The sequence below is a fragment of the Venturia canescens genome, chromosome 6 (assembly GCF_019457755.1).
Source record: "Venturia canescens isolate UGA chromosome 6, ASM1945775v1, whole genome shotgun sequence".
In the NCBI taxonomy this organism is placed as follows: Eukaryota; Metazoa; Arthropoda; class Insecta; order Hymenoptera; family Ichneumonidae; genus Venturia; species Venturia canescens.
Window position 1 is genome coordinate 4,009,004 of NC_057426.1, and position 26,844 is coordinate 4,035,847.

A 26,844-nucleotide genomic window follows, 5' to 3' on the forward strand; every position below is an offset into this window, starting at 1 on the left:
CATTCTTGCGTCTGTTGAATAAAATTAAGTTTTGGACGAATAACTGCCAATAATATGTGACGAATCTCTGCGATGAGATTATTCTTTATTTTTCTCATAAATCCTTTTGTTGAAATTGTAATACAATGAAAACGATTCGAGGCGTAATGTATTGAAATTTATGAAAACATGTCTTTTCTACCGGAAGTAGAAAAGTCTGTCTCGAAAAGATAAAAGTATCGTATTGTAATACGAATTCTCGCCGTCGCCGCCGTCTCAAAAACATAACCTAGTTTTTTCAGCACGCCGAGTGACAGAAAGAGAAGCTTCATTATTTCAGAGAAACAAGACAATATTGAAAATATCTTTAGAATAATGGTATTTTTTTTTAACTGCGAAAAATGACCAGTTACGATCATATTGTTTATAAAAATGATCCAGTTTTATTTAAAAACTATACAAACAAACGTTGCACTGTGACAGCAACGGATAATAGTGTTCACACCGGCATTGTTTATACGGTCGATCCCGTTACAGAAAGGTCAGTTTTTCTGCATTTTTACGGTCGATAGTTCTGAGTAATAATGAAATAGTTTTATTTTTGTACACCGGGTTTTGTTCTTGGTGTAAAAACTTTAATACCTTTGACTATATAGCCATGAATACATTCGAATGGAATAAAAATGCTCGGTTTCATATATTGGAAAATTTTGAAATATATAACAACGAAGATTTCGTTGTTCTTCGAATAACTTCCAAAATCGAATTAATAGAGATATTAAATGTGTCATATTTTTAGCATTGTTCTCATAGAGAAAGAAAACACACCTGAACAGCGCTTGAAATTTGTTATTGGACATGCTGTACAAAAAGTTGATGTATTGTCCGAGGAACTCGGTCAATTGCCACAGTTATTTCAAGAACATACTCCTGGCATTTCCAAAGCTGCTATCATGGGAAGGAAACAGGCTGTACTGAATATTTTACTTGAAAATCGTTTTCCTGTACAAGAAAACGGAGACATCATTGAAATGGAAAATGTATTTACCATAAAGCCGCCTTATGCTCCAGAAGACTGCATTTCTATGCAGCCCCTTGTTTTAACGAGTCTTCATAAAATTCTTTCGCAATTGACGTAACATAAAACTATCGGTAGACCGCATACGGTTTAATTTGGTATTGTTGAACTTGGTTTTTAGTTCTTTTACAAGTTTCTACCCTTTTTTCACATGCTTAACAGAAAAAGAAGCCAATTGATGTTAGTTTTCATCTCCAAAACGCATAAAAAATTAAAATAAGAGGCTGACAATATTTTTAAATCCATTAGAGAAAAGAAAAAATGTTGTTATGACACAAAATGGAAATTTCAGTGTTATTGGAAAATTCGCATATATAAAAATACAAATAATGGGAGTCAAAGGACAAGGAAAAGGGTTGAGAAGTCATTGAAATAAAAATCATTCGATATTCTCATATTGACAATAGCTATAATATTTGTATACATTTTAAACTTTTTTCTTAAACCTGTAATTTATTATAAAAATAAACCTGTGATTATGAGGAATGTGTGGATGTATCGAATTATAGTGTAAGGCCGAGATTTAAGGATATGTGCGTTTTTTACTTGTTTCAATATGTATGAAATTGATGAAACTGTCGAAATGTTTGCAATGTAGAATATGCTTAGTCACTTTTGTGCAGTATTGAAGAAATTTGGACAATTTTAGATAAAGCCCGTTGAGAATCGACCAAGCATGTGATGATATTATAAAAATTGTATTCCCAACACTTCGCAGTTTCTCCTGAACAAGCTACATTAATCATTCTTGGTTCAACAAAATAATCGCAATATGTACAATTACCTGCTAATTAATGTTTGAAAAAATATGCCATTTTCGGTTTCTAGGTATTCTCGTTGGTTTTGTTGCTTACACTCGAACTAAATGAAAAATCGAATCGAAGAACAAAAAATGTAGCTCCATCGGAAGAATTATTTTCTGAATTTTCCAGTATTTTTCAGATATGATTTAAAAATGGTTTAAAAAAAAAATGAGTTTTCACTTCTGCACTGGTTGCTTTTGAACACACGAGAAAAATACTTTCCAGCTCGAAATAGTCTAGACGAATGAGACGAATGCCCAATGGTACTCTTTGTTTTTCGTACTTGTTGAATATAATACTCGTTGTGATATCCGCTTCGAAAGCTTGTTTTGAGATTCTGAGGTGAATAATATTATTCTTCGATCGATGTTTTGACTCTCATGAAATTTATAACAAACACAAACTTCCAAATATGAAGGGGGGATGAGCCTCGATCGTCAATCGGTGTGGTAGAGTGATACAAAAAGTGAACGCTCCTAAACTAACTCACATTTTGTACGCTATACACGAATGGAAATTCAATTTTTGGATGCGGGTACTATAAAAAATTAATAGTTTGATTTACCAAATACGAATGTAATTCGGACGACGTAGTTACTTTTCTTATAACGAGTTATTCGCTGCTGCACCCCGTTCACGGTGTCAGACCAATATGCAAGAACAATTTTTTCGACTTTCGAACCGTCTACTTAACGAAGCTTTCCGATCAGATGCAACATGTTACAACAAAAAATAGTTTTATTACTATTTAACTAACAGATATATATTTTTGTACTAAAACTCTTTCTCTCTTCGTTTCCTTGCTCCATTTCCGTTCCCTATTCGGTCTGTGCGTTCTTCAAATTGTGCTTGCATATTCGATTTCAAGGTTTTCTGTACACTTATAAATTATACTAAATCGTATTGAGATAAATAGCTGGATACATAGGCATAATTTCGATGTATCTTATTCAGAGTTGTTATCTTTCCATTTCCATAGGAATGGCATTAAATTCGTGGGTATTTTTTTTTTTTTTTACGAAATTGCATGAGAATTTTATTTCTTATATTTTGAAAAAACGGCTCAAACCGAATAATAACGTGCTCAACAAACAATGAATGTGAAAAAAAATTTTATCAAAAAGTGAAAACCGAAGGAACGGAAGAATTACAATACTCTGAATATATTGGTCGTGTACGTGCGATATTTTCAACTTATAGCGCAGACCCATTGAATGTCGTCTGATCGAGATCACTTCGGATGTGTGCGATTGGCATGATTACAAGGAACGAAGCTAATCGCTCAACGTCTGTGGCCGGTTGTCTATCTGCTTTTCACTGCTACGATAGCGATCCCCAAGTACTGTTTAATGTATCACCCATTCGTTTTTCTCTTAGGCAGTATTTTTTTGACGCGGTAAGCATTTGTTTGAATTTTAAGTTAAATGGTCTTATCGAACATGCGCGTTAAGGCAAAACTCGACTTAGCGCCAAGTGCGAGAGAGAGAGAGAGAGGGAGAGAGAACTTGTGCTTATCGGCGTCGTTAAGCAAGAGCGAGTTGCGTCCAAGCGCTTTTTTGAACTAAAAAAAAGACATACTTGATTTAGACGGCTGAGTTATGTGCTGACGACTGAAAAATCTCTTAAGCTTCTCATTATTTCTTTTTCTTCGTTTAAACATTCCGAAATGCTAGTTACTCGAGCATAGCTTATTTCCTCGTCTAAATGCCCTTATGAATATTACATTCCACCGATAAATAATCAGGGAAAAGTTTGATAAGCTCTCTGCTGATAACGAGAGTCGATCTTATTTCTTCGAATTGGCGTTTCGTCGGTGCATATCCTTTTCCGTTTTCATCCGCGTCCCCGCTCGATCATTCAACGAAGAATTTTGTGCACTCTCTTCCAGTCAAATTTCCAAAATTTTACCGTCCTTGTTCCACACGATCGTTTTACTGAATAATATTGTTTCTTAAGATTCAGCCACTGTCAAAGGTCAATCCGTCTCGCTGTCTGAACAATACTCGATGGGGTTTGGATCACGCACTTTCCTTGAGTATCTCAATCCGATGTAGTCGGCCATGTCTTCGATGTTCGAGAGCACCTGAAACATAAAGAGAAAATATTCTGTTTCTAACGTTTTGCAAAACCAGCTAATTTCCTGAGCCGCAATTTATTCGATTCCTTTTTATAGTCGTTGAAAGAATTCGTGAAGAATGAATAAAGTGTGAATCACAAATGAACGCTTGTACTCACATAATCCAATTGTTCTTTCGTGTGGGCGGCTGACAAACAGAAACGAATTCTACCTGCCATGAGAGGAGTCGCCGGAAAATTAACTCCAACCGTCGCAATATTTCGCTTTGTCAAAGTGCGAATAACGAAACTGTGAAAATCGAATCGTTTTACGTGAATTAAAGTTTCGCAATGTAGATATCACTTTTGGAGTTTTCATTCGAAAAAGTAGCAATTTGTTTGATTATTTGTGAAAACATAACCGTGTTACCGAGTACATTATTCGAAACTGAACGAAATGATGAAACTGTTGGAAGATTTTGTGTAAAAAATTTCATATTTACCCTATTTTTGAGAATAAATAAACTAGCATAGGCACAACTGGAGAATCTTCATGGCCGTGTATTATAACGCCTATTTGATGGAGTCTTCGTCTAAAATAGCGTGTATTACGCGCCAATGCTTTGATCCTCGTTTTTCCTGCGTCCGTTCCGTCTTCTCCCATAATTATTCTCATGGACGTTATTATTTGTTGAGCTATTGGGGGTGACATGGCAACGGCGTACGTATGAGCATGGCTGTACGTTCTCAAATAGTTGATTAAGGCCTAAAAGCGTAAAAATCACGAAAAATTCTGGATTTTCAAGTAAATCTTTAAATTGAGAAAGAGAATTGAAATTTTTTTTTACCTTCGAACCCGCGATGTAACCACCAGCTGAGCCAAAACTTTTGGTAAAAGTTCCCATTAGAATATCCACTTCGCGAGGATCGATTCCGTAATAGTCACAAACCCCTCTCCCTTGCTTACCCATCGCACCGGTGCTGTGAGCCTCGTCGAGATACAAATAGGCCTGGTGGAGTAAAGCAGAATGAAAATTATTCAGCTTTCAAACCAGTTTTAATAAATTCAGAGTTCAAACATCTTTCCTGAGACTACTGACCTTATATTTTTTTTTTAAAGCTATCACTTCTGGCAAGTGGACCATGGAACCTTCCATCGAATAAATTCCCTCGACGACAATCATTATCTTTTTCCATGGCACTCCGCTCTTTGGTTGGCCGGAAGCGATCGCTTCGCGCAATTTTTTCTCCAAATCCTTCAAATCTGAAAAAGTTTTATTTTTTTCAACTTTTCTCAACGAGCTTGACAATGTTTCGCAATCATTTTTATAGTTTCCTAATCATTAATCATTTTAACATTTCATTTTATTAATTAGTCTCGAATTTCGAATCGTTTTTAAGCCTGATTTCTCGTAGCTTTGAAATCCTTTCGGACTTTCCAGTTTGACTGGTTTAAAATATTTTTTCATTATTCCAATAAACTAAAAAAAATCAGTAAAACGTGATTCTTTCAAGCTTACTGTTATGCTCAAATACTCTGGTAACAACTCCAGAAAGTCTCAGCCCAAGAATCAATGATGCGTGATTCTTTTCGTCACTGAGAACCAAGCATTCGGGAGTGAGCAAGGCGGGTAAATTCAAAGCGTTGGTCGCGAAGCCCATGCCAAATACGATGGCGTCTTCGACTCTCAAGAAGCGTGCCGTCAGTTTTTCCAACTCGTCGTGGATCGGCAAGTTTCCTAAAATTCAAAGAATGCTTTTCAATATACGTTAAAGTCTATTTTCCACGAGTTAAGAGAACTAGCACCGGTTGATTTTCAAGTTATTTTATTTACCGAGTTCCATACGAGGACTGCAACTCGAGCAGCCAAATTGATTCAGAGTTTCGATACTCTGTTCGGCGCATGATCCCGACGCTTCGGCAAAACCCAAATAATTATAGGAACCTAAATTAATACAAGGGGTTTCGGTCCCCGTGAATCTAAGTAATGAAAAAAAAAGTTATTTGTGAATGAAAAACTTGGTTTAAACTTTCACGACTCTGTCATGCTATTTATTGCCATTCGTCATAACTGCTCAGAAATATTATCAACTATTGCTTGCAGTCAACGTATGCATTTATTTCTAACACAAATAATGTGTGCCAGTATTAAAAACACTGATTGATAATACCTACTCAAATGTCCACCCGTGGTCTCGGGTTATTCTGTCTTTCAAAGTTACCATAGCACCTGGCACTGAGCAAATGGGACGGTTCCAACAGTCTTTTACTCTTCGATAAACGTAGCGGAGATAAAATGTCTCAAAGTTGTCATAGAGAGCTGCGTATCCCTTCAGGAGCACATGAAAAAACGAAAAAATTACACGAACCGAAGGATTTCGCATTCGTAAACGTGGCCGGTTAAATTTCCATTAGAAAGGGATTTTATTTATTTTATAATTAAAGTTAGATAAGCGTCTCGATATCCAGCAGTTAAAAAATTGGGAGGACAAGATTGGCTCTCCTCAAGCTGAACGTTTGAGCTAAATACCTGGCGGTTTTGTTCTCGAGCTACTTTTGGCGTGAAGAACAATTGATTTATAAATCCCAGGAACATTAGTAGGTAGAATCCAAGGTGGGTTAGAGCGGCTGTGAAGAACGTCGGTGGCTCGAAAGATTCTTTTTTTTCCGGCTCCGTTGTTGTGTACTCTCGTTTGGTTTTGCTGCTCTGTAAATAGGACGATTGGATAGTCGATTGGTTCATTGAACTCGAGCGAATGGATTTTCGCGTACATTCAAAGTTAAAAAATCGTGCTCAACGAAAAAATGTGCTTTGGAGGAAGATTCTGTGGAATGAAATCGTGCTCGCGAGTATCGAGTGTTACGTGTACCATTATAGTTCATTCTCGAAGGCTATAAATTGACTCAGATTTGACCCGAATTAAGCTTTGGAATCGTCCAAGGGACTTTAAGTCAACGAGCTCTTTGAAACGCAATGCTCTTGCAGAAATATCTGCAGAACAAAAGTCAGAATCTTCGTTGGAAAACCTGATGATTTTATCATTTGATTTTCATCCTTCCCAGCCTATTTTGGGAATCGCACAAAGTATCGTTGTAATCAACGGTGAAAAACTACGAACAGGGAAAAAGACGGAGATTGTCACAAAATTTTTAGCTGCACAGTTCGGTAGCGAGGCTTCGCGGTGGAAAGGTCGGACTTCGACTCGTCCAAAAGGAAGTTCAATTCACTGTTTTTTTTAAGGACCCGAGAGAGTCAGCGAATTTCAAGGGAACAATTTCATAGAGAAAAAAATGGCATCGAGTTGAGTATCGTTGCAGACGAAGCTCGTTTTTTGAGGCTATGATCGAAGCTGAGCCATTCGCGGGGAGTTTTCTCTTTTTTCAATGCACCAAAGCCGCCATGGTCCTTAACAAGCTCACTCGAGTACAGTCGCACTCGGGAAACTCGTTCGCGCAATCCAGTACAGTTGTACGCAGAGGCAAGTGCACACGCACTTTGCAGCACGGCACTGTCCTACATTTCTGGTGCCAATAACGCCGGTCGGCTAAATGTCAACCGAAAATTATCGCCGTCATCGTTAAAGGGTTTTATTACGTCCCTAGTAACGTGTCATTATGAAATGGGAGATGAGGAAATACCAAAGTTTTCAAAAGGCGAAATATATCGACGTAGCACACGACGGCCAGCTTGAGTTACGAGCATTGTACTTAAAACTACGCCTCTGGATTGTCCCCGCGTGTCCTGACTTCTCTATACCCGATCGTCACATTTCGTAACTCGCGGCATGTCCACAAAATCTTCATAAAATTTGGACTCTTCGTTGGTTAACGAATTCTATTTTATAATCGAACGTTCGTTTTCGATGTTCGAGTCAAAGAGAGCACTCAGGATTGTTTAACCGGGTATTGACTGACCTGAAGGTGTCCGTTGCTTCGAGGATTCTTGTGTCCATTTATATTTCCATTCATGATTGTACCGTTAAGCGAATTTTTTCCTAACGACAGCAATTTATCGTCGTGATCACTCGACGTGGACATAGCAATGGGTACTCTTGCAGTAGCCATGTCAACGATTTATGAGATTTTTCGAGATGATTTAACGGAAAGTAGTGTCCGAAGGAGTGCAAAATAAAATGGGAAAAAAGCTAGAGCTCTTCGACGTCTGTCGATCGAACAACGAAGTTCTTTGACTGATTTTTAGATTCTTTAAAACGGCGCACCAACGCCCCGCTCCCTTCCGGATACTAATCTATTAACACTTTTCTCTCACTCCCGTGTGTTTTCCCTTTTTCTCTCTCCCCAATTCCTTGCTTTCCGTCTTCCCTCTCACTCCCTTCTTCGTGTTTTGAATCTTCCCTGCTACAGTTTTGCCGCGGAGGATCGAATTTTTTTTCACTCAATGCGCCGCGATTCAAAGCCCTCGAACAACGGGCCTCCGTACCTGAACACCGCTCGCAGCTTACTGAAATACTAGCCGTACATTTCTAGGAGCCAATACAAAACCTCGCCGAGCTCGCGTGGCCCAGGGCTGAAGTACTTCGTCGGAAGGCCCCTGGCTACCCAAATCCCACTAATTCTTTTGCCTTCCCACGTTGTTCCGACTTTCATTATTTCTGGAAATGCTCATCCGCGTTCTTTTTTTTTTAACTCAATTTCCGAACTTCAACGTCGGCAGCGAATCAAAGCCAACTTTTCCCTCAAATATAAATTTTGTGTGCTCTGTCGTACTGTACTGATTCTTATCTATTGTTAGAAAAAAGATAAGATTAACCGATCTGTACTAGGAAAACGATAATCTTACACAAGAAAAAACATCAAAACAAAAATCTTTTTTCACGATAGCGGCCAAGAAAGAGCGCACCGAAGCACCGCTTCATTCGTTCGGAAAAAAGATTATTTTTCCGATTCTATAAAGAAATATCTTTTTTCGAATACACGCAGACGCGTTGAGATTCTCAAAAATAAAGCGTTTCTCAGCTTTTTAATTATTTTTATTCCCCAACTTTGTTCCGAACTAAATAAAAAATCGTGATTTCTAAACAAAAAAGATCAAAATTTCTTAGAAATTCATGGCACTTGGTAGTTTTTTTACTGATGGAACTCGAACCGATGGAAAGTCCCCAAATTTTTTTGGCGATACAGTGTCGTTGCGGTCGAAAAAGGTTCTATTTTTATTCTACGTACAATTCACACTGTATTTGATGACCTCATGAACGTGTCAAGGCCGATCGAAATACGAGGAATTTTCTCGGAAGTTCGTATCTTCGGGTTTAATACGAAATATATTCGTTTGCGCAGTTATTTTCAACGAATAGTTCAATTTACCACATTCCGTGATTTATACAATGAATTTCGAATAAAAAAAAATTCGTCGTTCGAACATAAACTCGCGACACCGGAACTTCTTCTCCATTCCTCGGAAGCTTCGATGAGTGAAATTGTTCATAACATCGTGATACAATGACTATAGAAATGGCAGGTTCTTTGTTGCGGCAACGTTTCGAATTATTTTTAGATAAGAAGAAAAATAGTTATACTTTGGGGAAAAATAAAAATCAATAATTCCCTGTATTATCGACAGATGCATTAAGAAGAAAAGTTTGAAAAATTAAGTATTTTTGTATGAGCATCGCTCGCCGGCGCTGTCCCAAGCTCATCCTCGCTAGCTCATCAAGCCGAAAGATCGTTTCTTCGTTATCTTTAAATTCCACTACCGGATTAAGCAATCACGAGTAAATTTGGCATGCGGATACTTCGTGCTAATCACATATAAACAGTCCTGAAAAATGATACTCGTGGAATCGTTTTGACAACTTTTTTCCTCTTGAATTTACATGGAAAATGCAAAAAAGAACTCTCCTCAATTCGTAAATTGAAGCAGAATGCAAATGAAATCGCCGCGAGTCGCCGCCCGTCGATAAATATCGAAAATTTTCTACGCACGCGACGCAGCAGGATCGTTTGGATAAGTTAGAAAAATATTTGTGGATCCATCTCCGGACACGAATATCATATGATTTGTGCGGTTTGCGACTGCGCCCTACGGTTCTCCTTCCCATTTACCCCGATCATTGTCGTTCCGCTTTCTACCTTGCCCTCTCGAATCGGCTCTCGGATTCTCTATATACCCAACGAGCGCACCATCCGACCAGTACAGTCTCCTCTCTCGGAAAGTCTCGTTCACGGTATTCTGTGTGCTTCCTCATTTGCTCAAACGCGTGCGGGCGTTCTCTACACTGACGTTTGACAGCTGAGTGTGTAATAATATAAATCAGAATATTTCTCTCCCTGAGGGGGGGGAGATTGAAAAATAGTGTATGAAAATAAGTGAGACGAAGTGAGAGCGAGTGTGTGTGTGTATGTGTGTGTGTGTGTGTGTGTAAAAAAGGTTAAATTTAGTTTAACCGGTGATATCGGGCCGCTGAAATTTGCAGTCTTCTACAAACCGGCTCGGGAGTTCCAGGCCCGAAATTTCGTGGTGTTCGTCGTTTCCACAGACATCTGCCAAAGGTTCTCAATAAAAAGTGTGTGTGCGTGTGAAAGTTCATAATAATCCGAGTTAAATAATTAAAAAATAAAAGCCCTCTCGATAGTTGGTCGCGGCGCGGTCTAGCGAAGAAGTTGTGGCAAACAAAAGAGTGAGCGAGGAGAAAAAATAGCCGGTAAAATAAAAGTTATTTGTCGAGTGCTTCCGGCTCCTCGTGGGAGCTGCTCCATCTGCCTCGAAAAATGGAAAATAATTCGATTTTCCATCCGCAGTACGAACAACAATCAATCGGGGAAGGTTTTTCGATCGAGTCTAAACAAAATGCGTCATCCGCTCCGACTAATGAGTCGGGTTTGACCGGTGGAAAAACGATAAAACGTGAGAACGATTCGATGGACGATTTCGAGCATTTGGAGCACGAAATATCGCCGAACGACGAGTCACGAGCCGATATTAAAAACGTTCTTGACGTAACGTCAATGCAATTGATAGATTTTCCACATGCTTCCAAGAGTGAAAAAATAATATCCGAGGGCTGTGCAACGGAAGAATTAACAACGTTAGCGAGTAAACTCGAGCGCAATATACTCGACACTAGTATACCGGCTGACGAGAGAATTCTACAGCCCGTGCCCGCGACCCCGCCACCTTCAGCGAATTACGAAAAGTACGAGGAGCCTGAACGACGAGAGAGCTACGAGGACGAGGAGGATACAACGAGCCAAGTGTTGGTCGGGAGTGCGCAGACGTTCAGCGGTATTGTCGGGCAGGACCGCGATCCGAAGGATCAACACTATCCTCACGATTATAATAATCAGTTAACGAGTAATACGATTGAACGGGACAACGGTACGATCGGTGCGATGGATTCGAAAGCTGCGACAATGGCTTTTATGGAGACGGAGAAAGCGAGCAACGATTATCATCAATCGGAGCCGCTGAGCATTGATACGAAGATGGAACACGAAGCGAAGTCCTTGATAGGATTAGAAAATCGTGATGAACGAGTTTTCGGGGACGATAAGTCGCAGGTCGGAGAATTCCGCGATCATTTTCGTGCGGAGAGTGAGGAGACAGCGAGCGACTTGACAGCTCGTTTGTCCCCGGCGAAATTCGAGAACAAATGCGCCATGGATTCGGGCATCGAGGATGCCAGTGTCAATACAACAAAGGACAGATCGGTTTCACCAAAGAAAAGAAATTTCAACGAGGAGATCGACGACGACAGTGAGCACGACGACAAACACGACGAAGCAGCTCTTTCGTCTCAAAAAAACAACGATTTTTTGAGCAACATCGAGTCTTCCGTCCTCCCCGTACCAGAAAAATCGCCCGAATACGATTTTCTCGCTGGCGAGACATCACCCAACGTCGAGATTAAAAAATCGACAAACGAACCGAAAAGTCTCATCGAGGACGATACGTGGAACGTCGTGGAGCGTCCGGAAACCAAGAATTCTGCTTCGTTCGTGAATAAAGAGATCGACACTGGCGAGGACACGTTCAAAGCTCAGAGAGATTATTACAATGAAGCACCCACCAAACCCTTACCGCCCTTACCGAGGAACGACAACGACGACGAGGACAATGAACACTTCGCCATACGGAACGAATACGAGAGGGAGCGCTTGCACGACGAAACTTTCGAAATGTCCAACGACTTCGTGAGCTCCGCTCCCGGCAAATCTAAAGGGCAACAGCACAGCGGCGCAGAAACCGGAGATTCAGAGTTTGAATCTGCCCCAGAACAATCGCCTGCTAAAACATCCGCAAGATCTACCGCCAACGAAACCAGCACGCATTACACCGGGAGAAAAGTCAATGCCGATGATATCGCGCCAAAGCCAATATTCACCGACATGGGTCTTGGTGAGTACGATGATTCATGCACAACCGCTTATTCAGCGTTCTTGCCTTTCAGACTATTTGTATTCGACGATATGCTTGTCCAGACATACCTTGAACGTTTAGTAGCAAGAGGAATAAATTATTTCACCATTCGCTCGCTATTTTCTCGACCCAAATATCAAACATAATATTGTCGTATTTCAATGTGCAATTTTTCAATTTATCTTCCGAGCTTTCGAAAGATTATCCGGCATTTTCGCACGACACTTCGAGGTCTTTAAACTCTTCGCGTGTAACAACGAGAGACCAAAAACTTCAAGCAATTTCGTGCTCTTTAAAAATTCTTTTTTTGCTTTGAATTTTTCAAAAATTGTTTAATTCTCATTTTTTACGCCCCATTTAGAATTCTTCATTCTCAAATGAATGCACGAAGTATCGAGTAATCGTGTCCCTTGAAATATTTCTCGGCATATTTTATCCAGAAATGAAGTCGCGTAAGCGTCGGAGGTACTCGAAAGATGGTAACGTCCCGCGTCGACCCAGTTATATCTTTGTATAAAATGCAATGCGCGATTTGTCGGAGTAACTGTTCATTGTGAAGAGGGAAAGATTTTTTCTAGGTTTTTTTTTCGTCAATGGAGCTCTGCTGGGTTGCACGATAGAAGTGAATGTGCAGCGATTTAAATTAAAAGTCAAAGCCCGCTGAACGCGGGCGATTCGCGAAATATTGAGATCTGGCAAAGTTGAACGAAGCTCGAAAAATTTGTTGCGATTTTTCTTTTCCCTTCATATGCGATTTTCATAATATTCGCGTCAGTAACGCGTCTGTCAACACGTTGGAAAACTTGTTGCTCATCCAGCAGCAGCTATTTTAGCGCTGAGATATTTGACGTCACGAATCGATAGTCGTTATACGTAGAGCGAGTTTGAGAGGGCTCTTCTCGGATCGAAAGGTCCTCGGTTTACTGCAGTAGATGGAATCTTGCTTGAGAGGACTCGAAAATAAATATGCGGCGGAGACGATTGAGCACGATCGTACGAATATGAAGGGAAGTACGTGGCATTGACTGGAAATTAAAAAAGACATTTTTACCACCTCCGAACGACGAGCATCGTCCTCCTCAAGGCTCGAAAACTCGCCAATTTTATTTACGGCGCACCTGCACAATGTGTGTATCACGTTTGCGCGCGTGTGCGTTACCAAAGGTTTATGAGTCATGAGCGAATTATCTGCGACTCGAATCGTCGCTGTTCACGCATAGTTCATTTCTAATAATAGAGATAAATAATAATAATAGTCCATTGACAGCGTGGTGACGATTTTCTCACAGTGTTCCTCATTTTTTTCACTTTCTATGCTCGTGGATTTTAATATCAAATTTCAGTGTTTTTTTTTTTTTTTTTCGTTTTCGATTCTCGTTTTCACGGCAATAAAAATTCTTTGTTTTTCAGCAACTCCGATAGACGAGGAATTAATAAACGATTTCCTTCGTAGTTTACGAGCAATCGTTTAGCGAGAGGCTCAATTAACAGCCTGCGAGAAGTTCAAGAGAATTGAATCGTTACGAAATTTTGCCACGTCTCTTCTAACGCGTCAAAATTTAAACCTCGAGTCTTTAACGGTACAGGCGCTAATCACTTCGCTACCAACACAGCCGATCGCTCTTCCGGCATGTACCAGTTTGAGGCAGTGAGTAACTTCCGCCTGGTTACAATATCGTACGGTCTCGCAAGCCTCTTTCTAGACAAAAGTTCAACTATGCAGATCTGTGCAGTTTCGTTCGAGAATTCGTACCTTGCGTATCGTCCGGACGTTTCTCCACCGGAGAAACTCTCATCGCTGACAGCCTGTCCGGACAAAAAACACTGCAAATGTCACTTCTACAGTGGGACAATGATCGACAATTTTCGTTCTTTCATATTTCCACAATTCCACACCTCGGGATGGTCATCATGACGCTGAAGTTTGCAACGTTGGAGTCCTACGAAATGATGTAAAAAACCCTTCAATAATTCGAGTAATTTTCCTATTTCGTTCCCTGCCGAATTCGCAATTCGTGGTTTTTCAAGCTGCACCGATACTTGGTGAGATAAAAAATTGGCTAATTACAAAAGTTTTTTTCTTTCATTTCGTTGGAATCGAACGTTGCAAACTTCAGTGTCGTTGGACATCGATAATGGTACAAGAATAATATTTTCGATATTACGAGTTTTGTGAAGTTGGACGACGCTGGGAAACGAGATGAATGAAAAAAAACATTTGCAATTCGTCCATTTTTCATTTCAAGAATCCTTTTTCCGTTAACTTCGTCGGACTCCGACGTAGCAACCTTCAGCGTCTTTTCTCCAGTCTCGACGGCCTGTATTCCCGTTAATCCACTTGAACTGAAATAAAGTTTTTTCTCTTACGCAAGAAAAATTTTATCTTCGAACGAGGGGAACTGCACCCGTCGCCAGTCTTGAAAATTTTCGTACAGATATTCCTCGATTCGTCAATGAGAATTCAGTAAAAAAAGCTCGGCGCAAAAAGTGCGTGTTGCGAACTAGCGCAACTTTGCTCCAATAATTTTCGAGCGAAAAATCCCCCGGTAAATATAACGTATCAGTGATCTCGATTGGAAGACTCTTTTGTTCGTAGGGTACAGTAGCGTGGAGATCCGAGGCTCTGAGTCATCGCTAGAGTTTCGCTTCTTGCTCGCGAGATTTCTTTTTCCGCTCTATCTCCCCTCCTCTTCTCCACGGGCTGTTCTCGTGCGTCCGCCGATAACTGGCCAGGCCAATCGCCCGGCGATTCCGCTCCGTCGAATGTTTTCGACAATGCCAATGATTAGAGTCGTGATTCAGGCGGCGGGAATAAAATTATTGCCTCAGTTTTTTCTCGGATTCAGAGCGCCGTGTAGCCAGCAGCTTCGTGCCAAATCCGAATGGAATACAAAACTCGAAGAAGCAAAAGACGAAAAATTGTCTTTCGAGAACACATTCTCCGATAAAAAAATCTTTGATGCGCTGACGCTTTGCCAACTGTAACCGGAGGGGAAACAATTGTGCGCAAACGGAAAATCAAACAATTGCGACTTCGAAATCCCTCGGTCTTCTACCGTAAACAGTCTTCTACCGATTACGATTCGACAAGAAAATGTGCGAAATTCCGACGCCTCGGGAGCCAACGCCAAACGGCGAGAAAATAGTCGAAGCTTTAATTTAAAAGTAATTCAATCGTCGCTGCGTACAACGATGAATTCGTAAGTCTTCGAAATATATATTAAAACGGGGGAGAAAAATGTATGCTCGGTGAGAGATGATATCGCGACGTGACAAGCACCGAAAGCGTGTACCGTGTGTCTCGAGTCTCGGCCTGACTCCACCACCGGCTTCATTAATGGGAGTACTTTTAGCACCGATAAAAAGACTCAAGTATATGTGTACACACATATCGACGGTTCCACGTGAGCCATGACACGATATGGGGTCGGTGAGCACACGTAGGGTTGCGCGACCATGCACACGCCGCGGTCTTATATATGGGACTTGATATAAACACGATATACACATACGAGTTGATGGTTGAAGTAATGCGAGGGTTATAGGAGACTCGCCCCTACATTGCCTGCGTCGTATTATATCGATCGGTGCGAGACACGTACCAGCAGCTCTTCTCAGTACGGTACTTTCGGTCTTCTCCCTCCCCTCGCTTCCCTCGACTCTCCTCAAGCCTCCCCACTCCCCTCTTCGTGCTCATTGCACCCTTTTTTCGAACGTCGGCAGGGCAAAATGCGAAGAGAAATAAATATCGCTGATGAAAATCGAGCCGACCTGTGGTGCAATTTCGTCGTCGTTAGTCCGACGTCGGACTTCGTTTTTCAGCAATATTTTCCTCCTCTTTATCGACATTCTCCGATTTTTTAGAGATGCCGGAAAAACTGAAACGGCATTGGGGTCTTCGCGGTTCGGGCTGGCACCGCGAATCCGTTGATGCGGACAATAGAAATTTTACGAAGGTTGAGTCATAGGAAAAGTTACTGGGATCAGAAATGTTCCGAGGCTGTGACATTAGTGTTGTCGGAATTCCTTGAGCCGAGCTGCCTCTTGGTGCAACTCGCCTTAAACGCCCCTCTCCTTTTTATCTTTAGCAACACCTTCGAAAGTGAATAAAAAATATGAGGAATCGGAGAAATTGTTTCTTTGGATTTTGAGGAATTTTGTTTTTCTTGAACATCGTTTGGGCGAAAGTTGAGCTTCTGTCGAAGTGTGTTGCGACGGAAATAATGGCCAAACTGAGTATCATCTGAAAGGAACGAACTCGGGATGATTGATGAAAAACGTAATTGGAAATAACTGACTTTGACGGTCGTTCGGAGTTTGACGATCCATTGGAATTGGAAAATGCATGAATTCTCCGGGCGACACAAAGTTCGCGCGATTCTCAAACTCGGATCATCGACTAAAAATAATGTTTCTCAGCAAAGCCTGTTGGCAGCCGGTAATGGCAGGGATATCTGTTGACTGTGCCTCGGCTCGTCTTTCCATGCAACAAATTTGAGACGCCGGAAGCGTGGGACGGCGGAGACCGTTTTGGTCGTCAATAAAAAAAAGTACTTTCACCCAAACAGTCTTTCATTTTGACCCGCGTCATCGAACACTCCTCGCAGTTTATTTCGGATCTGGAAATTCCTGTAGCGCTTTCGCGCTGCTGAAATCCCCGATGCAAGATAAAAGATTTTTCTTCTGCCAACGAAACACAACATTGCGACGAATATTCGCTGGAATTTACGTCACAAAAGTATTCCTGCATCGCGCTTTAAAACACTATTTTCATTGTAATTGAAAACGAGTCATCAAAGAACTTTTAGCACTAAAACGGTACGCGCTTTCCAAGCGTTTTTAAAATCGAGCGACTTATTGCGCGACGCTGTAAACTTCGTATCTATGATACATCAAGATTCCCCTGTTAAACCGACACTCTGCTGGCCTGCCAAATCGATTCACGATTATCGGGAAAGCCGCACGGAGCAGTGCACAATTTCATCCTCGTTTCTGTCGAGCAACCTGCTTTCAAAGAGTCCTCTAATAAAATAATGAGCGTTTATCCAGCAGCCACAGACACTTTTTAAAAATACTTGATTTCGTGTGTAGGTCTTTCGCAGAAAATGAACGGCTTCAACTTTCCAATGGTCCCAATTTCTGTCTCGTTTTCGAACGAATATCTTTGAAGAGAATTTTCTAAACCTCGAATAACTCAGTCAGGTACGAGCCTCCGAGCTCTTCTCAGCTCTCTCTGGCGCGTAAAAACTGGCAGGTTTGAAAGGATTGGCTTGTTGAGGGATGGCGGTTCTGCAGTCACTGAGCTCAGTTCGAATTTCCCAAACCGGAGAATCCATTTTATCCTGATCCGCAAGTTTTCAGAGGAATTATTGCATGAGCAAATTCGTGCGTCATCCCCATACAGAAACCTGCATAATAACGATATAAATTCCATTAAATTCTTACCGACTGCTCTTAGCTCCGCCGGCGATACAAAAACCACGAGGGGCCGAGGCCACCCCCAGGTTTTCTAATCTATTGCCAAACGGGGAATATGAAGTCAAGGAATTTGAATAAAACGAGCATCGTTCGGGAGTTTTCCTGAAAAGTTTTTACTTTTGATTTATTTATCAATGAAAATGTATTAATATTCCAGAAAACATTATTTCCCAACTTTTTTTATTTTGAGCTATAACTTCGCATGAAAAAACTTTGGATTTCGTAAACTTCAAAAAACACCAACTCCAACGTCGTTCTACGAAATGAAATGTAGAACCAAGAGCCCGGATATCATCCGGGAAACCGGATTCGCTGTACAAGTTCAGTAATCGAATGACCAGCTGTTGGAACTTTGGTCTGAGCTTAGTTCGAGGTGACCAACGTCGTCGCCCAGTGGCTCGAGGCTTGAGAAATCCTACGAGCACAGTTTTTGTTCGCCGAAGTCACATCCGGGCATCCTTCTAAGTTAATGAGAAATCGACAAATGTTTAAGGGAATGGAATTGACGATTTTTTCGTAGAAATAGAACGACTGAAAATGGAACAGCAAGAATTGGAGTTCACGAGCGATTTCTCGGATGCGAAAATTGGCAGATTGACTACAGTTTAGGGAACCACGACTTTGGGCAACGCCGAAGTTTGCAACGTTCGAGTCCAACGAAACGAACGAAAAAAACCTTCGTAAAATTTTTTATCTCGCCAAGTATCGGTGCAGCTTGAAAAACCACGAATTGCAAATTCGTCAGGGAACGAAATTGGAGAATTACTCGAATTATTTAAGGGTTTTTATTTACATAATTTCGTTGGACTCCAACGTTGCAAACTTCAGCGTCATCGAGGTTGTTTCCGGAGGATGGATTCGGACGATCGAGTGAAAAATAGGCTTCGTTTTATAACTTAAAATTATAATCGTGAATGGTACCCTCGATAGCTCCGATCTGCGTTCACTGATAGTAAGATAAGCGGTGCATTGAAAGTTAGATTGGATGAGTGGATGCTGCTATGCGGTACAGAGTCACGTTGCAACTATTGCAGTGGGAGTTTCCGCAGTGAGAAAGGGAGAAGTGCTGCATCAGCAGTGAATTCCCAGTGAAATTTGGCAGTTCTCCAGCGGCAGTTTACTCGGTGCGATTAGAAGCGTAGAATAAAGAGGAATAAAATCGCATTGAAAATAAGAGATTCTAGAATGAATCATTCGTCCAGCGTCATTCGAAAGTAACAATATTTTGTGGGGTTGAAGCAGGGAAGGAAAACCCCTTGGGAACCCCTCAGTTCCGACAGGTATTGATCGTTGCTTTTGTTCTCGGTATCCCGCAACGTGTTTCCAACGCATCGTTTCGGGCTGTCGAACATTTGGACTCGAGAATTTTTCTGCTCTATATTTTTCCCTTCGCTCCTCAACTATTTTCATTCGAAATTATTTTCCACGACAATCCTCCCAGTTCCATTTTTCTCTTGGATAAATCTCGGATTAATAAAACTTTTAAAAGATCGTAATCTCGGTTATTTCGCTTTACCGCCTGACGACGAGCGGAACGATATCGCCGAGAGAACTCCTGCCGTACCGGTAAGCGGTCGGCAACTCGTTGAACGTCGGGCATGCAGGAAATGACTCAAGCAATTGACGATCACTAGGCTCGCGAATCTCTCTTTCCGAGAAATAAATTCCGCACAAACGAATTCTCGACAAATCCACGAGCATCGTGAGAGCGACTCTGACGAGCTTCGATGTGCTAATTCGAGCAGTTTTTTAAGCTCGTTGTGCAGCACAAATCAAATTTTCACCCAACTAGAAAGTCGTTGATACGAGAGCAGTATTTTTTGTACAAATTACCGATTAATATTGACTCGCTGATTTAATCAATGAGCCGCATCTTCAACGTTACGATACGAAAACGAAAGGCAATCAATTACAGGAAGTTTCCAGCTTGAGATCACTCGTTCCGATCCGTATCGACGAGCGTCTCGTTTCTTTTGTAACACAAATTTTTATTTTCGTTAGCGAAAACAACGAGGGTGGAAGATGCATTTTCGCTGTGCAGTGGCGAATGCAGGGTTGTCTGGCTCACACGAGGGTGGCGTGGGCGGCGACAAAGGGTCTCCCCTATTTAACGGTTGCATGGGCGCCACCGAGTCTGCTCGTTTTCTTCATCCTTTATTCGAGCATGCTATTTAGTAGCTCGCATATAATTTATCCGGTTTTTATTTATTTATAAAAGGAAAATAAAAGGGGTGGATTCGGTATCGGATGAAAAATGGGAGTGCAGCAACGTTGAATTTTCAAAGGCAAATCGTTCTCAATATCGAAAAGCCCTTTTGAGTTGCAGTTTATCTAATCGATCAATCGATTTTGCTGTTTCAGCGTTGCACCAGGGAATTTATTCCCTAGAATTTCAGACTGTGCGACAGTTTTCCTCCGCGCGCACGGAGATCATTAGAATATTCTGTAATCGATCTGGACGCAGGAGTGAAAGTTTATAACGGAAAATCGTCGATGCGAATCGTCTAGGATAACGTTCGTATTCAGTTTCGGTCGTCACACTCCAGTATCCGTGAGACGTTATTGAGACGAATGAATCAATGCGCGATAGCCTTGCAGATTACGAAAGCGGACAAGGAGACAAGATCTGCGTATCGAGTTACAAGAATTTCGTCATTTTTTCCAAATCCCGAGTCAGACTTGAACTTTGAGTCTTCGCCGATAACGGACGATTCGTAATTTCAGGTGGGATTTGTTTTTTCCACGATTCGTCGTTCGCTCTCGAGGCTTTTATTGCGGAAATCTCTTCTGCGTGGAGCAAGTTGTTTTTCAGGCAACTCTTCGTCGTCTGCGGCATGATTTGTACTTTGTAACGCCTTAGCACGAATAATATGATTACCGAGATTCGCTATCTCTCGGAGCTTCGTTTCAGCCGATTTTCGTTACGTCACCATTAAGCCTGATCGCGGATCTGGCAGTGGGGGAAAGTCTGTAAGACAAAACCGCAAGGATTCAACTTTGTAATCCCCGGGGAAAAAAACAGCGATAAAGACAAGTTTTACGACGAGTGGATTTAAGGAAAAACGCGGCTCAATATTGCCTGAAAAATAATTCGATTCGTTCGAGAGAATCGACACGTTGCTTCAAAATATTTCAACGCAAGCCTCTTTTGCGTGCGGGCGGGTTTTTTACAAATAAAAAAGCTCCCACGACGATTCTAATCATGACCGATCGAATCTACTGCGATTGCATCGATCGATGTAAAAAATAATCACCGAAGTCAACACGAAACGCGTACCCCACATTTTTCAGTTGTAGCAGCGTCTGTTAAACTCGACAAACGTCAGAATTTTTGCTGGGTTATTCATCATGGCAAAGCCAATCTGGAAATAGAGCCGACGAAGGGTTCATTCCGAAACTGGTACAAAAATTGAGGTCTTCGCGGGACTGCAGGACAATGATTTCGGTGTGAAAAACTTACGCCGAACAGATGACTCAATGTTTCCGCAGTGACGCGGAGATCGGTAATCCGCTTTCCAGGGTCAGTCAAGATCGAAGATACGAAAAAGGGTTTCTGCATTGGTCAAAACGGTCGGTGATAAAAAAAGCTGGCTGATATCGACAGAGGATACAAAAATGATGCGAAATATTTGCCAAAGCTGTATTCACCTCGATTTCCGAATGGTCAAAATTTATGGCGATGTCCTGAAGGATTCGCAAAGAACTTTCAACGAATGCGTCAGCTTCTGAACCTCTTCAAGTCCAAATAATCTCTTGCTCGCCGTCAAAAAATCAACGACGAATTTCCAATATTGCAGAAAACTTATCCGCACGAACCGAAATTTCTAATACCTGGCGTGCTCGTCGTCGGCTATTTTATTTTCGTACAAAAACTCTTTCGGCTGCACTTCCTCTGGAAAATGTGCTTCATTCGCGAGCCCCGTTTTGCCAAGTAATTTCCTTTGCTGTCGAGTTCGTGGCTCGGAAACCAAGCTCTTTTAGAGTAAAAGTTGAACTTGTCCAAAATTGACCACGTTCATCGTCCCAACACCGACGTAGATTTGACCAACGATTTCAATCCGCGTCCACCGAAACAGTTCTCCAGAAAAAAGGTAACTCGGGAACTCGGAAAAGAAAGTGATAAAAATTGATAGCGAGAAGCAGAGTTGGAATCAGTGTGACAAAACCAGAATAATGATAAGCGAAAAAGTTTGAGGACGCGAGAGTAAGAGACAGAAATATTTGTACGAGTATGAAAAATAGTAGGATAAGTAGGATTGGTTAAATCCAGGGATGTGACGGCGACCATGCGCATTCGTTCAATGCGTATTTACACGAGGAGAGGAGTAGACTCTGCCAAGAGTGCGAACTGTAGCATGAGGCGGAATGAAGCTATGGTTTGAAAGAGTAGCGAAGCATGCATGCGCAGCAAATACAAGAGTGGAAACTGTAGCGGAAGAGGGAGAGCAGGGGCGCGGAGGACAGAGGATAGAGAAGAGGGAGTCGTGACAGCAGAAGCGACGTTATGAGTGGGCGTGAGAGGCAGAAGGCCATGGGGAGTCCGATTTGGGAGAAGAGACAATGAGGCATGCGCCCTTTTCTTAGTTAGTCGGTACTCGACGTATATTCGACGTCTATATGTATGCAGGGTGCTCGTGTGGAGAGTGAGAGGAGGAGGAGGAGAATGAGAATGAGAAGGAGGAGAGGGAAGGAGAGAGAGGACGTGGAAAAGCCCTCTGCGTGGCTCGGGCTCGCGGTACCGATCGATAAGAGCTTCAGTCCTCACTTCGACGTGAACCAGTCACGGTCCACCTTCGTTTTTCGAGGAAAAAACAAGCGGAAGATCAAACTGGATTAAGAGTCGGTTGGACGGTGACGAACTCGATCGGTTGTTAAGCTTCCTGTACATGCGAAATTCGTACACATGAAATACTGCGTTTGATAATACGCGAGAGCTGAAAAGTGTATGTAGCCGCTGAACACACGGGGACGTACTCTGCTCGATCTCTCTTCGTCACAGAAAGTTGAGTTTCCCTGTGTCGTGGTTAAAAAATTCAACGTACGACGCACTTTGTTGGCTAGTAGGAATCTCCCTTCTCCGTCTCTCGGTCCTACCTCCCAAGCGCATTTATCTCCCTCTCTCTTTCTCCCATTTCTCTCTCTTGCGAGTTTACGGGGCTCGTACGCGCAAGTCCGATATCTCGAGCAACCCCTGTTCGCGTCTCGAACATTTGACTATTTCGTGGCTGCTGCTAATGCGTGTTTGTATACGTGCGAGCTCGGCAACGGTGGGCAACGCGAACGAAAAAGCGAATTGGAACGAGAGCACGCTGCTGGGACCTTGAGTGCGTGAAATTATTGTTGGTTATATACGAGAATTAGTGGGAGGGGGAAAGCGACGAGTGTATTATCACGAAGGTTTGTGTTATCATCGAGGTGCCTCTCTCTCAGTCTCGTGCTCGACTGTGCGTGTGTTTGTGTCTCTCAGGATCGATCGGCACTTAAATCTGCCAAGTTTGAAAAGCCCGAGCGAGCGACTCGTTTGCTCAGTAGCGGCAAGGGCTCGTGACCGGAGGGCGCGAAGTGAAAAGTGTGCGGATCACTGTGAAAAGCCTTGGGGAAGGCTCGTTTCCATTTTTTTTACTATTTAGCTTCGGAGTGAGATTTCATTGCTCGAGAAGCTTTGGAATTTAGTTGGTGAATAAAATCTAAAACTAAGAGAAGTAATACGTAAGTAAAATGGAAGCGGAAGGTACGCCACCGGTATGCAGTTTGCCCAGGAAGGAGTCGCAATCGAACGGTGCCGAGGCCGATAGTTGCAAGAGGACATCAGCCAACTCCACTGCCGGCTCGGGCACTCCCTGTTTCTGGAATATCCTTGATCCTCGTAAGGGTTTTTCATCTCCATTTGTTTTATTTTTACCGTAATTTCATCGTTGCCACGGGATCATGCGGAATCACCTGCGCAAAGGGCTTAACAAATCCATCCCCGATTTGACGCTGAAAAGAATTTTCCGCCATTCCATTTTGAGAAAGTGAATTGCCAGGGAAAACTTGAATTTTTTCACTCACTCTTTCTCTCTCTCTCTCTCTCTCTTTCTGGGTATAATAATGAAACGAAACCCAGTTGGCAAAGGAGACGAGCGAAAAGCTCACTTGGTCAAGAATTTCGGTTCTATCTTTGTCTTCCAGGGCAAATCAAGACTTTTTGGCTCTTGGCATACGCGTGACAAGACCCAGAAAGAGTATAAGAATGAGCGAGAGTGAGAGAGAGCCATGCCAGCTCGTCTCCGTCGTTTTTTAACACATTCAACACATCGAGAACCATCCGTTTTAGTATTCAAAAGCACATGCGCACAGCTCACTTTTTGGATCAAATATTGTACGACTATTATAGACCCCTACAGAATAGGGTCGATGCTAAATAACGCTCTCGCTCTTTATCTTTCTTTTTCTCGATAGATTCGTCCGTATGACCTCGTTGGTATTCAGAAATTCTCGTATTTAAAGTTGTTCCATTAATTAGCCTACTTCGTATTTAAATAGACGTCCCTTGACATTGTTCGGGAGAGAAGTGTGAGCTTGAAAATATCGAAAATCCGAGTAGATCGGCGGTGTTCGTTCAGCGAACGATTGAAAGTCAGAGACTCAAGCTCATTGTCAAATTGTGTAATCTCCGACGCCGACATGGATCGACCTCTCGAAAAAAAAATGGCCGAACCCTTCGATTCACTCTTCGGAAGATAAAAACAGATGAAAAGAGTTTTCAAAAGGCCGGATTCCTCACAAAAATGGCGCGTCTCCGTCAGCTAAAAATACGATCGAATTATACAAAAGAATTGAAAAAACGTCGTTTCATGCCCGGGAAAGACTGGGTATGTTGGCTCGTTATTCGCATGTGATGATGACACCGCACACCTGCGTTACGTGATTATGGGTGTAGCCGAAGTTCACGGACTTTGTCAAGTATATAGAAACGAGTAGGAGGATGCCGAGGAGAAAAAATGAGCGACACTGAAGCGACAAGTGAATCTTCTCGTGACGTATTCTCGACGCTGCGATTCTACGGAGTGTCTCAAGAATCCGGTGGACAGTGAAGCATCGAAGGAAAACTTGTCCTTCGATATTTTCTCTTCGATCCATCCTCGATTCGACGGGTGAATCCATTAGCTCCGAGCATCCCGATGTGACACGATGAAAAAGGCCAAGTCGGCCTATTAAAATAGCTCTTACGTAATCAATTCGTTTATCACGAATGATAAAACGTAGGAAAAACGGCTGAGCACTCGTCAGAAATGCGATTTTGCCCTCGCCATTTTCATACCCATTTCGCGTCAGCTCTTCTTCGCCGGTACACGAATAACAATAACAACACGTGTGTACTCGGATTATAGAAGAAAGAAACTCAGCGGACGAAGACTGGTTTTGTGGCAGTGTGTATATACGAAGCTGCTTGCTCTCTGCGGCGCTGTACGTTCATTGAGGTCGTGTGGCTCAGCTAAACACATGACACTTGTCCATCCTCTCCTGTCCCAAGCAAGTGTCTGGGGCCAACGGATCATTGCGCGATGCTCTCCCGCATGTTATCCGTCACAATGAATCGTTCAATTCTGTCCAATCGTCGGACATTTTATTCCAGAAGAGAGAAGACGAAAAACAATGGAAACAAAATATCGCACGTTTTGGGAAGGTGATTAAGAATTTGCTGCTGGATTTATCGAGATTAAACGGCGTTATGTAACACCTCGACGCAGTCGCCGGGTCGCATTCGACAAAGCTCTTTTTTCTTCACTACTCCTCGCATATGCGCCCTGGCAGCTTGCCTGCTAAATCAGCTTCGTACGACTGTATTATTTCATCCCGAGAGCTATGACACTGAGCCGCTGTCGCATATTTTCACCAGAACTCCGTGACGAACAAATCCATGGATCGAGGACGCTCGCCGTCGGGCTTAAATCTCTCGATTTTATTCAAGTCGATCAAGTTTTGTCAGTCGTCGAAGATTCACGCGAAAATTCTTAATTGACAAATTTTTTACTTAACACTAACAAATTTATTGGCCTCCGGCGCTAAATTTGTCGAATTCTCACAACGGGCAATGCGTTTTTAAGGTTTTTCAGTGAAGCAATTTTGAGTTTTTGAAAAGAAAAGTTTTTCAGTTGGCTCGTGTAAAGTTCAGACGAAGTACGTACGGGGAGCAAGAAAATCAATTTCTCCGGCTTCCAAAGCGCTTGGCGGTATAAGATAACGGTTGAGATACGAAGCTAAAAGCGGTACATATATGAGCGTTTATTGATCAACTTTATTTCTCTTCGGTCGAGGAAGACCCTCGACTGGAAGAGTTGCGAGCATCTTTGAGATATTTTTCTCAAGCGTTTTCATGACGAAGCAGGACGTGACTCGTGCCTCGATGAGAGTTTTTATCGATTCAATAAAATCTCGAAAATCCCGAGTCGTCAGAAATCGTTTGAAATTTTTTCTCGAAAGACCGTCGTCAATATCGCTCTTTGGGTCTCGATTCGTACACGAATTTGACTGCAACGCAATCAGTCCTCGCGCGGGCACGTGATATTTTGACGTCGTTTATAGGAAAAGTTGGATGGTGCACGGTGAGCAGAAAAAAATTTAAAACCCCTCGAGACTTCGAGGCAAAAACAGAACTCGTGGCTTCGTATACAATTCTGGACACGCGACGAGTGCTTTAGAGAATCGTAACTGATCGATGCTCCACTCTTATCTCACCCGGCGACGTTGAATAATACATTTTTCACGATGGCGAGCAATTATCACGTGGAAAAGTACACCGAGTCGCGCAGGCCCAGAAACGGTGCGGTTCGCCGGCTTTTAAAAATGCAAGGTCATTGTTCTCATTCTTTCGAGTATTCCCTATCGAATTTTCGTAAAATACACGACAAAAATATGCAAATAAATGGCCGGAAGGACCGTCGCGACATTTTAATCGCTGACTCCCACAAATTGATGGATTTTGGAAATTTTTATTCAAACAAAAATTGTTGAGTGATAAATTAAATGAACTGAAATCTGTTGAAAGGAATTTTGAAAATTTCTGTCCTGCTGCCGTGCTTTTTTCTCG

General features: G+C 42.1%; 3 protein-coding genes and 1 long non-coding RNA gene across 5 annotated transcripts in view; 2 read left to right on the forward strand and 2 right to left on the reverse strand.

Annotated features, from left to right (window-relative positions):
* Positions 1-235: 235 nt before the first annotated feature.
* LOC122412118 (gem-associated protein 6-like) lies at positions 236-1,543 on the forward strand. Its single transcript, XM_043421440.1, has 2 exons — positions 236-520; positions 779-1,543. The coding sequence occupies exons 1-2, from the start codon at positions 381-383 to the stop codon at positions 1,116-1,118; spliced, it is 480 nt and encodes a 159-aa protein (XP_043277375.1). The 5' UTR covers positions 236-380; the 3' UTR covers positions 1,119-1,543.
* Positions 1,447-8,389, reverse strand: lace (serine palmitoyltransferase long chain base subunit). The gene is made up of 10 exons (XM_043421439.1): positions 7,832-8,389; positions 6,447-6,623; positions 6,092-6,246; positions 5,751-5,896; positions 5,436-5,654; positions 5,016-5,179; positions 4,764-4,925; positions 4,419-4,681; positions 4,096-4,225; positions 1,447-3,943 (listed from the first exon to the last, which is right to left on the reverse strand). The coding sequence occupies exons 1-10, from the start codon at positions 7,979-7,981 to the stop codon at positions 3,836-3,838; spliced, it is 1,674 nt and encodes a 557-aa protein (XP_043277374.1). The 5' UTR covers positions 7,982-8,389; the 3' UTR covers positions 1,447-3,835.
* Positions 8,390-10,086: 1,697 nt separating this feature from the next.
* Positions 10,087-26,844, forward strand: part of LOC122412475 (reticulon-4-like) — a 28,431-nt gene continuing 11,673 nt past the window's right edge. For both annotated transcript variants that reach the window (XM_043422011.1, XM_043422012.1), the window contains exon 1: positions 10,087-12,272. In XM_043422011.1, coding sequence (XP_043277946.1) covers positions 10,646-12,272 — 1,627 coding nt within the window. In that variant the 5' untranslated portion in view covers positions 10,087-10,645. The remainder of the gene's footprint in view (positions 12,273-26,844) is intronic.
* LOC122412479 (uncharacterized) lies at positions 20,689-21,995 on the reverse strand. The gene is made up of 3 exons (XR_006261351.1): positions 21,420-21,995; positions 21,232-21,324; positions 20,689-21,133 (listed from the first exon to the last, which is right to left on the reverse strand). It is a non-coding gene; the product is annotated as an uncharacterized lncRNA (long non-coding RNA).

Bases quoted from the DNA above. Each gene is read 5' to 3' on its own strand.
- LOC122412118 (XM_043421440.1), top strand. From the start codon at position 381: ATGACCAGTTACGATCATATTGTTTATAAAAATGATCCAGTTTTATTT. The intron at 521-778 runs GTCAGTTTTTCT...TCATATTTTTAG, and splicing joins GTCGATCCCGTTACAGAAAG to CATTGTTCTCATAGAGAAAG.
- lace (XM_043421439.1), bottom strand. From the start codon at position 7,981: ATGGCTACTGCAAGAGTACCCATTGCTATGTCCACGTCGAGTGATCAC. The intron at 4,926-5,015 runs GTCAGTAGTCTC...TTACTCCACCAG, and splicing joins CTTTAAAAAAAAAATATAAG to GCCTATTTGTATCTCGACGA. The intron at 4,226-4,418 runs GTAAATATGAAA...CGATTTTCACAG, and splicing joins TATTTATTCTCAAAAATAGG to TTTCGTTATTCGCACTTTGA.